Source organism: Anastrepha ludens, chromosome 6, assembly GCF_028408465.1.
Source record: "Anastrepha ludens isolate Willacy chromosome 6, idAnaLude1.1, whole genome shotgun sequence".
NCBI classification, from domain to species: Eukaryota; Metazoa; Arthropoda; class Insecta; order Diptera; family Tephritidae; genus Anastrepha; species Anastrepha ludens.
In genome coordinates this window covers 14604393-14616196 of record NC_071502.1, presented here as the reverse complement: position 1 = coordinate 14616196, position 11804 = coordinate 14604393, and the positions used below count along the sequence as shown (strand labels likewise).

The window sequence follows — 11804 nt, the reverse complement described above, 5'->3', positions numbered from 1 at the left end:
GTTTTCATGTTCTTCTATCACAAGTGTACTAAAAATGTACTAAAATATTTAAATTTTTCAGTTTGAAACACTTTTCTTAACAATAGTTAGTTTACAACTTTCAGTTAAAATAAATGTACTAAAAAGTGTTCTTCTAAAATATACTTAAAATGTACTAAAATATATTCGTTTTTCACTTTAAAAGTACTTTAATGTAAAGTGTACTAAAAATTTATTAAAATGTACTTTAATATAAATTAAAAGTACTTTAACATAAAGTGTACTAAAAATTTACTAAAATGTACTACGTTTCAGTTTGAAAATTCTTTTCTAAAAATGACTGAACTCAGAACTTTGAATTAAAAAATTTGTTCTAAAAAGTCGTCTTCTGAAATATACCAAGGGTGTTCTAAATATGTACTAAAACGTACTAAGTTTTAGGTTGAAAGTACCTTTCTAAAAAGGAGTTAATTCAGAAGTTTGAATTAAAAATGCGTACTAAAAATGTACAAATTTTTGTTTTTTGCAACTTTAAATGTGTTTTTCTGGAAAGCAGCTAATTGAAAACTTTAAATTAAATTTTTTGTACTAAAAAATATGTACTAAAAGTGTACTAAATTCTTTTTTTGCACCTTGAAATGTGTTTTTCTGAAAAGCAGCTAGTTCAAAAATTTCAATTAAATTTTGTTTACTTAATTCAGAACTTTGAACTAAAAACTATGTACTAAAAATGTACAATTTTTTGTTTTTTGCAACTTTAAATGTGTTTTTCTGGAAAGAAGCTAGTTGAAAACTTTCTATTTAATTTTGTGTACTAAAAAATATGTACTAAGAATGTAATAATGCACCTTGAAAGGAATTTTTTTGAAAAAAAGCTGGTTGAAAAATTTCAATTAAATTTTTTGTACTAAAAAATATGTACTAAAACGTAATAATTTTTTTTTTTGCACCTTGAAAGAATTTTTTTTTGAACAAAAGCTAATTGAAAACTTTCAATTAAATTTTGTGTACTAAAAAATATGTACTAAAAATGTACTAATTTTTTTTTTTTTGCAACTTGAAATGTGTTTTTCTGAAACGAAGCGAGTTAGGTCTATCAATCAAATTTTTTGTACTATATTAAAATATTCAGGTAATATGCCTAAATATATAACAGATTTGCGTATGACGTAATTTATATCAATTTGTAAGCTGAGAACAAATCCATACAACAGAAAGAATAGGAAGCAGAAAAATTAATGCAATTTTTTGTAATTAGAAATGTATTCAACAACGCAAGAGATTCAAGGAAAATGTTTTAACAACACAGAGTAGCAGGTGCGACTTAAGGGGGTATTCTAGTCTAGAGGCCCGAATTTCGAGCATTTTTTGACGATGAATAAAAAAAAGCTATTGATATTTTTACGATACATTTTTTTATCATTTATTTATTCATATATTAGGAGCACACAAAATAAATTTGAAAAAAAAAAAAATGAATTTTTATGGAGTTATGCGTCCTTGAAGTGGAAGGGGGGCAAAAAAGGCAGTGTCCCCGTCGTCACGATTTCTACCCTTGTGGTCATCTCAAAACAAAAAAAAATACAAATTCTTAATTAATATGAATGTCATTATCGTATGAACCAGAAAAAACGGAAAAAAAATTTTTTTCCATAAAATGGCGGCTACTCAAATAATTGAGGTCGATTTTTCTCTTATTTTTAAGCTTTCTCGAATTGTTTACACATATTAAAAAATTGAAATTTCCAGTTTTTCGAGCTTCATACGATAGAGATATATTTAAGGAATATTCATGACAAATTTCAAGTAAATCGGTAGATTAGAACTTGAGATATCGTGCCGACCGTATCGAACGAAGTAGTTTCGAGAAACACGCGTTTGAATTTCGCCGTCCGCTCAAACCAGTTTAGCTGTCGCGTCACTAAAATAGTTGTAATTTCGAAAATAATTTTGCAAAATCCTTTTAGGGAGATATTTTTGAATACCTAAACTATCGAATTTTGAAAAAAAAAATTTTCGATTTTTTCAAATTTCTAGACTAGAATAGACCCTTAATAAAATTTGCAGAAATAGTAAAAATTTCCATTTTATTAATTACATGTAATTGAATTTCGGATCAAACAACTTAAAACGATTTAGCAGTTTTTTCTGTTAGGCACTAAATTGTTTACTTTCTGCGAAATATTTAATCAATTAATCTTTTGTAGCTCTAACTTAGGTAGGTGAAATGGTTGAAGTGCCAGCCTTGCACTCCTCAAGCCGTAGCTTAAGTTACCCTCTTAGTAAGCGACTAAAAGTTGCTATGATAAATCAGAATTTATTGACCTCAAGGCAAAACCTCTCAAACTCACCTCAGTTGTTTTGTGAGAAGTGCATCGGCATACATTCCGTTAACTATTCTCCTCCAACGCCAATGCTTCACGAATAATTTCCACCAATCAGCTGCTCTTCCTAATTAATATCTCTCATTTGCGCATTTCCGTTCTGCGCGCGGAATGTTATTTTACATTAATCGAAAAATTATATAAACACAAAGCGACGGGAATAGTAAAAATAGATAGGTAAACAACACATTTTTCATATCGCACAGACCAATAAAATAATTAACAATAAAACGATTAATTTTTCCGTTTGCATTTAACAGTCGAGATATTAAATGAATAAAAAATTCTTTGTTACCTGTGTAACATTTCATTGAACAAAAAGACAAAAGAAAAAACACAAAACAGTTTTGCCACCATCAATTTGCAAGCTAGCAAAGGTATTATAAATAATAATAAAAAGTAATAAAAAATAAATAAATGAGTAAAAATAATAAATGCACTTGTCCCCGTAATCAGAGCCGGCAAAAAATTTAAATCATTAAGATTGATTAATACTCATTGCCAGAGGGGACAACAATCGGTTTGCGGTGTGACTCAAATGCGATTATTATTATTTGCAGCGATATCGATGGACTCGTACGGCGTAAATGTTGGTAATGTTTGGAGCAATAAACAAAGAATAAGTAGCAGTACATGAAATACGAGAAAGAAATGGTGGCTTAGCAGCTAGAAACCAGTTAGGCTAATTTATTTATTGGAGAAATAAAATATTAAAGACTAAAATAATAATAATAAGAAAATAAAAATAATAAAACTAAAAATAAAGAGATAAAATAAAAAAGGTTAAAAGATAAAAAAATAAAAATAATAGCAAAAATAAAAATAAATAGATAAAATAATAAACGTTAAAATAATAATAATAATAAAATGAAAATAACAGTAACAATAACAAAACTCGACTGATTAATAATAAGCGCCCAATTTTGTCATTTGTCAGTTGTCAAATATAAATTCGCCTGCCAATTGCAGTTAAGTGTAGAAACGAAATTCTGCGAAACCCGTTCTTCACAGCGCAATGAAGTTAATAAATTAATAAATAGGTCATAAAGTCCAGCGCGTATTTGCACTTTTAGTTAAGCGACGAGGTTGTATTTAACTAAATACTTAGAAATGATTTGTTAAGTGGTTAATCTACCTTCTGCTCAAATATGAAAGAGACGTTATCAATAAAACAGTCCGCGAATGACATATGGCAAAAATAATTTTTTTGTTTTTTGCTAGGACTGTTATAAGCTTACATGGCAAATTTTAGCGTGATATGTCACATAGTTTGTTTTCTGTGCTACTGTAAACAAGTCAAGCTCGAGTGTGTTCTTCGAATTTAACGATGGAAATTCAAGTTGAACAAAGAATTCGGCTTCAGACGCCTTAAAAATGTTGCAGACAACCTATGGGGACTCTGCTCTATCGCGTGCACGTGTTTTCCAGTGGTACAAATCGTTCAAAGAGGGCCGTACATCGGTTGAAAACTTGCCTCATGAACGTCGTCCAGCAACATCAGTAAACGACGAAAACATCGGAAAAGTAAAGGAAAGTGTGCTTGAAAATCGCATAAATCGCAAACTCGGTTAACGCTGAATATTATTTAGACGTTTTAAAGCGTTTGCGCGAGAACATTCGTCTTAAAAGGAAGGAATTGTGGGACAACAAGTCATGGTTCTTGCATCACGATAATGCACCAGCTCACACATCACGTCTTGTTCGCGATTATTTGAACAAAAATAATGTTAATATCGTTCCGCAAGCACCGTATTGGCCTGATATGGCTCCATGTGACTTTTTCCTGTTTCCCAAGTTCAAGTTGCCGCTCCGTGGAAAACATTTTGAGACAATTGAAGTCATAAAAGAGAATTCGAAGAACACACTCGAGCTTGACTTGTTTACAGTAGCACAGAAAACAAACTATGTGACATATCACGCTGAAATTTGCCATGTAAGCTTATAACAGTCCTACCAAAAAACAAAAAATTTATTTTTGCCATATGTCATCCGCGGACCGTTTTATTCATAACGTATCGTTCATATTTGAGCAGAAGGTACATATATAAAAGAAAGAAATGATAGAAAAATCCACACATACCTATAAATGAAATATCTGTGAACTTCTATTTTAAGATCTTTCAAGTGGGTTGCCTGTTGTTCAAGTTAGTCTAAAAAATTATAAATTTTAGCGGTACTTTCAGCGACATTAAGTCTGTTCATGAGGCAAATATTTCTTACAAATTATAAAATATGTATGTTCATATACCCACAGTACTTGCAAAGTAGAGGAAAGTGAGAGAGCAAAATCACATTTCATTTTGAGGGGAAATTGCAAGTTTTTACTGGATAAATTTTTACTTGGAAGAATTAAAGGATGATAGATACCAGGTTTGCTCGTTAGGTATGGTGAAAAAAAAATGTTTGAGGGGAACTTTTTATTCTACGTTCCTCTAAGCTAAAGCTAAATTTTGTGAACCACAAAACGAATGACGTCGGCATATCTGTCACATTCGCTTAGAGCCGAATAACGGTCTGTTAGGTAGTACACCTCTAAAAATCTTTTTAACATGGTAAGAATTTACAAGCAACAAAAGCGGCTGATCGCAAAGTAAAAATAAAACGAATTGAAATTTGCGAATTGAGTCGAAATTCTAAATAAAAATAAAAATGGTGATTAAAATGGGGAATGTAAGTAAAGATATTTTGGATAGAAGTCTTACTATATAACACACGGGATGTGAAGTACGCGGCCTAACAAAGAAAACACCTTTTTTATTCAAAATGAGTTTTATTCCTCAGCGTAATTTCCACCGGGCTGAAAAGGACGCGGTCTAACGAAGAAAACTTGTTTTTGTTTTTAATTCAAAACTAGTTTTATTCCTCAACGTAATTTGTTGTTTGCCATATGTGGATGTTTCTTTGCAATTTCGTCCATTAAACGGTCCAATAACGCTAAACAATAATCACTATTTTATGGTATTTTTCTTCTCAAAATAGTCGACGAATATTACATCACGCACATCCCAAACTACCGAGGCCATAACCTTTGCAGCCGATTGTTGTGCTTTCGGGCGCTTTGGACGAGGTTCAGCAGGTGCTGTCCACTCAAATGATGGTGGAGTGATGGATCCACGTTTTATCCATTCACACATATCGATGCAAAAATTCCGGTTCATTGCAGTTAAACATGGCCAAACAGTGCTCAGAATCATCAACACGTTCTTGTTTTTGGTCAACAGTGAGCAAACGGAGCACTCGCTTTGAACATAGCTTTTTCACACTCAAATGCTCGTGCAATATAAAGCCAACGCATTATTTTGATATCTCTATGATGTCTGCTAACTCACGCAGCTTCACTTTTTGATCATTCAAAACTGTTTTGTGGATTTTTTTGATGTTTTCTAGTGTTACCGCCTCATTTGAACGTCCACTGCGTTGTGCCTTATCGGTGTCTCTACGACCAGGTTTGAAGTCAGCCAACCATCATTTTCTTGCTGTTTCTGATGAAGCGGAGTGCCCATAACCTTTTCAAGCCATTGCTTCACTTAAACGGTACTTTTTCCCATCAGTGTAAAGTTAAAACACAAAATTCTTTTTTGATTTCCATTTGATTTTGAAAATAACAAAAGTAGCGTCACTCTTAGCACAAAACTCACGAACTAATGAATAGACTATCATGAAACTTTAACAGCTGTGTTTTCAAGGTTAGTATTAACTGAAAAAGAGGCGAATAAATAAATAAATAAAACTAGTACCCTCTATGTGTAAGGCCCGGGACTTTTCAGCCCATGTGTTACTGCTATAAATGCCAAAGTTCAGTTTTGCTCTAAAAGAGCACGCAAAGGCTATTTTCTTCATAGAATGCTTAGAAAAAGCGGCCACTGAGAGTAAAATTTCAATATCAATTATCAAAAAAGCCATAAATACATACATACATACATGTTGACGTGCAATCGCGCAACCAGCAATTTTCTCAGATGGCTTTTGTATAAAATTTAGTAATCAATTTCTTATCTAATAACTGTATTGAAGATTATTCGTAGTCAAGTATGGAAAGCTTTTAAAATATAAATCGTCTAGTCTACTCTCACAGTCGATTTTGTAATGTTGTCGCAACTATTATTATTATTCACTGCGGTCCTGCTCTGCTGTGGCAACTGCGCCTTTGCCACCACAGTCGACTGGTGGGAGTCTGCTACACTTTATCAGATATACCCGCGATCGTTTATGGACAGTGATGGCGACGGAGTGGGCGATTTGAATGGCATTACGTCACGTCTGGAATATCTCAAAGAAATCGGTGTAACTGCAACTTGGCTTTCACCAATCTTCGAGTCACCGATGGCAGATATGGGGTATGATGTATCTAATTTTACTAATATCGATCCACTGTTTGGCACAATGGAGGATTTTGATGCAATGATTGCAAAGGCCCATAAACTAGGACTGAAGATTATTTTAGACTTTGTGCCCAATCACTCGAGTGATGAGTGCGAGTGGTTCCAGAAATCCATACGTCGTGAAGATGGTTATGATGATTTCTATATGTGGGAGGATGGCAAAATTGATTCGCAAACAGGCGAACGTGTGCCGCCTAGCAACTGGGTGAGCGTCTTCAGTGGTTCGATGTGGACGTGGAACGAGCAACGTCAGCAGTATTACCTGCATCAATTTTTGGCAAAACAACCGGATCTCAACTTCAGCAATCCAATGGTGCGTGAGCATATGCAGGCAGTGTTGCAGTTTTGGATTGATCGTGGTGTGGATGGCTTTCGTATTGATGCAGTGCCACATATTGGTGAGAAACAGTACGCGAATGGCACATATCCCGACGAACCGAGGAGTGGCTGGAGCGATGATCCCAATAGCTATAATTATCATGATCACATCTACTCAAGAGATCAACCGCTGACACTTGAGGTTGTCTACGAGTGGCGCAAGTTCTTTGATGAATACAAGAATCAGAATGGTGGCGATACTATAGCTTTGATAGCTGAGGCCTACTCCTCGGTTGACGTTTTGAGCGACTACATTAATAATGGCACACACGCAGGCACACAAATACCAATGAACTTCAATTTAATGTCGCTGGATTCCCATTCGACGGCTAGAAATGTTGAGCAGCTTACCAAGATATGGATGGATACAATATGGGAAAGACATCACAGCGCTAACTGGGTGCTGGGCAACCACGACAGCGATCGCCTGGCTACACGTATGAGTCAACAAAAGGTGTATCTGATGACTATGCTGGTGCACGCATTACCCGGCACATCAGTGACTTACTATGGTGAAGAAATTGGCATGTCGAATGTAGATACTGAATGTACTGAAGTTTCTTGCGAAGATCGTGATCCTGAGCGCACGCCCATGCAGTGGACTAACTCAGCGCACGCCGGCTTCACTACTGGTCCAACCACTTGGCTGCCGGTATCTTCCGATTATGAGGTAATTAACGTAGCAACGGAACGCGGTGTCGCACGCAGCACTTTGCAGATCTTCAAAGGAATGACGAAGTTGAAGCAAACTCCAGCTTTCAAAGCGTTCAAGGATGATAATGGTTTCTCGTTTGGTGCCGTGTCGGAGCAAGTATTTCAAGTTGTAAGAACCGCCGTCAAACGTGAAGAATATCGAATACTCATAAATATGGGCAATAGCATAGAATATTTGTATGGCTTGGCAAACCAAACGATGGAGTATGTGCTACTCAGTCCGTACTCTCCACACAGCTATGGCGAAAAAGTTGATTTGAGTCAGCGCATATATTTGATGCCATTTGAAGCGGTTGTTCTCTACTCGTCGGCTGAAAGCAGCTGATATGTTCCAATGCTGGAGATGCCCAGAATTGTAGTACCTAAATGTTTATTTTCTACATAGCAATTAACCCGCATTTGTACGTATATTTATTTGTATAGTATTGGGCAATAAAGTTTGCATCGGTATCTTTATGTATCTACGCTAATAAGGAATAAACTACATAATATATGGGCATTCAAAAAAAAAAAAAAAACTTCATAATAAGACTACGGTGCTTGCGTTTGACCCATTTTCACTGAGTATCGCATTTATATGTATGCATATTTTTTGTTATTTGTACTTTGGTTTAGTGACATCCATACCCAGAAGCCGCAACGCCGATTAAAAACTCATCAAAAACTATTTCTAATATTGTTGTGCTGTAAGACTTTTTATACATCTTTATTGTCTTCTTAACCAAGTAGAACGAAAGCATTTTTACGTAGCTCTGCAAAATACGAATATATATATATATATATATATATATATTAAAAATAGTGGAATTAAAAAATAATTAAAAAACCCAAAAAATTAAGAAAGCAGAAAAAATAAGCAAAGTGGGTGCCTACAGAAGATTTACAAATTGGGGTGATAGCGCTCCAAAATGCGCGCCCTATTTTTCGTTTCATTTTCAAACTATAACAAAATATAATACAAATGCGAACTAGTGACATTCCAACTACAACATACTGTAAGTATGGCTGTCATGTCATATTAAAAACCCATCATCCGTATCGGAAAATTCAATGCATGAATATACGTATACTCGTAGTACCTACTCACACCTACATATACCTAGTACGTGGAATAAAATTTGTTCACCTTTATCACCACATTCAGCCTGCGCCATTACCCCTTCACTCAATTTGTTATGGGAAATTCTCTTGATTGATAATCAGTGTGCCTACGCCCTTGAATTTCCTATGCAGTTGCTTCCTGGAAAACAAAGCTTATCGATTGTTGTAATGTAATTTTATTACTACTTAGTTTTGATAGCAGAATTCCCAATGATTCTCTCTAAAACATCAATCAAACTATTGTATATAAATTATGAAATACTTAGTCACTACAAACTTGGTATGGTGTGTGTAAAAAAGTAGCGGATGTTCTAAAACTCTCTGGAGATCAGCAATTCTCCTGAGGAACAATAAAAAGTTGAATACAAGTTTTGCGCTATGAACGATTCCCAGTGGGCCAATTCGAATAGTTTGAACAATGCAGCTATCAGCAACTTAATTAGTGCGCCGTGTATGTGAGTGTGCATTTAAAATTTTTTCGCAACATAGTTGAGGTAGAAATTCTCATAAAAAATACATTTAGTATTTTAATTACTGGAAACTAGTGAGTGCAATTGATCAATAAAAAATTTCACATTCGCGCTCAGTAGAAAGAATTAGGTGTTGGCTACAGGAAGGAAGAATGCAATATTTTCAATAATTAGCCAAACTAGGGTAAAAAACTCGAAATTGGCTTCTGCGTTTAAAGTTTGTTCTACTTTCAACGAAAATGGGAATAGTGCAGAAGAGTTTGTGTCTGGAAAGCTTTCACATAGCCCATATACAGCCATGGACAGAGAAATAGCACACAAGACTAACTTCACCTCTAACTTCGTTTTCTTCATTATAGAACATATAAATAACATTGAATTCTTTGCAAAAACAATCAATTTATTTATAACATAAAATTTAATTTCAAAAAACAAATGTTTGTCTGTCCCGTTATTCCTTTCTAATCATTATTGTTGCAATGCCACCATATCAGCTGGACACACGCTGTAATTATGTATATTGAAATTTTAATTAAAAAATTTAAAGAATCGCATCAGATTCATCAGTTACCTCAATATTTTGTTGATTGACCACAACTTTTTATAGTTGCTTGACATCTTCGGGACATACTCTCCACTAATGTCCTGCATCTGCTCTTCTTCTTCTTCTTCTTCTTAATTGGCGCGATAACTGCTTTCGCGATTTTGGCCGAGTTTAACAAAGCTCGCGAGTCGTTTCTTTCTCATGCTAACCCGCGTCAATTGAACACACCAAGTGAAGCCAAATCCTTCTCCACCTGATCTTTCCAACGCAGAGGAGGCCTTCCTCTTCCTCTGCTACCACCAGCTGGTACCGCATCGAATACTTTCAAAGCCGGAGCGTTTGGATCCATTCGGACGACATGACCCGGCCAACGTAGCCGCTGGATCCCTATTCGCTGTGTTATGTCTATGTCGCCGTAAAGCTCATACAGCTCATCGTTCCATCGCCTGCGATATTCGCTGTTGCCAACGTGCAAAGGTCCAAAAATCTTACGCAGAATCTTTCTCTTAAACACTCTAAGCGTCGCTTCATCGGATATTGTCATCGTCCACGCTTCTGCGCTCATACGTTAGGACGGGCTTGATGAGAGCCTTGTAGAGTGTTAGTTTTGTTCCTCGATCGAGAACTTTATTACTCAATTGCCTATTTAGTCCAAGTTAGCGCCTGTTGACAAGAGAAATTATCCGTTGGATTTAAAGGCTGACATTGTTATCGGTGTTAATGCTGGTTCCTACATCTGCTCACCGGTATCGAATTCCACACTTTTTTGATTACTTCCCATAATTCATCGGCATTTTTGAAAATTTTTCCCCCGATCTAAACCTTTACATCATTCCAAAGGTTTTCTATAGGATTAAGATGGGCCAACTCAAAACTTCTACACGTTCTTTATTGAACCACTCTTTCACCACCTTTGATGAATGTTTAGGATAATTATCCTGCATAAATATCCAATTTACAGGCATATTTTCAAAAGCAAATGGCTCCATTGTTCTTTTAAGTATATCTAAATAAATATGTTTGTCCATTTTGCCATTAATGCGCACCAATGGACCAACGCCATACCACGAAAACGCACCCCAAACCATAACACTTCCTCCACCATGCTTAACTGTTTTCTTAGTGTACCTTGAGTTGTACGCTTGGTTTTGTGGGCGATGAACGAATGATTTTCCATCAGGTCCGATCCTATTAATCTTGGTTTCATCGCTCCATAGTACTCTTTTCCAAAAATGTACATCCCTATTTTGATGCAGCTTTGCAAATGTCAACCGCGCTTTGATATTTTTTTTTTGTAAGAAGTGGTTTCTTCCTGCTAGTTCTTCTATACAAATTGGCTTCATTCAAACGTCTTCTAACCAGTCTACTGGATACATCAAGGTTGTGCTCTTCATTAATTTCCGTCATTATGGCATTTGAGGACTTAAAATGATCGAACTGATATTTCCGTACAATAATTTTATCTAATCTTGGCGTGGTTTTACGTGGCGGAGGCTTTCTTATTTTTTTTTTTTTTGTTTTTTGGCAAACAACTTTTGTCTGCTTGGATCAATTTAATAGCACTATGCACCATTTCTCTAGAACAATCTAGTAATTCGGCAATTTTCGATTTGTTGGTGCCTTTTTCAAAAAGATTCCAAATAAGTTTTCTTTTTTCAAGAGCGCAATGTATGTAATCCTCGACCCATATTTAAAAAAATTGCTTTATTTTATCACTTGCACAAAGTACACAAAATATTTGATTTAAGAATGAATACCGAAACAAAACTGAAAATGTTATATTTCTTTGTCCAAGGTGAATGTGCAATATACCAACAAAAACGTGATTAAAAAAAAGAGACGAATCGAAACG

At 35.1% G+C, this 11804-nt stretch overlaps 1 protein-coding gene across 1 annotated transcript; it reads left to right on the top strand.

Annotated features, from left to right (window-relative positions):
• Positions 1–1042: 1042 nt before the first annotated feature.
• Positions 1043–11461, top strand: LOC128868214 (maltase A2-like). The gene has a single exon (XM_054110044.1). It carries the CDS (start codon positions 6450–6452, stop codon positions 8160–8162), a length of 1713 nt encoding a protein of 570 aa, XP_053966019.1. The 5' UTR covers positions 1043–6449; the 3' UTR covers positions 8163–11461.
• Positions 11462–11804: the final 343 nt, after the last annotated feature.

What these genes read in the sequence shown, in the direction of transcription:
- LOC128868214 (XM_054110044.1), top strand. Translation starts at nt 6,450, where the DNA reads ATGTTGTCGCAACTATTATTATTATTCACTGCGGTCCTGCTCTGCTGT.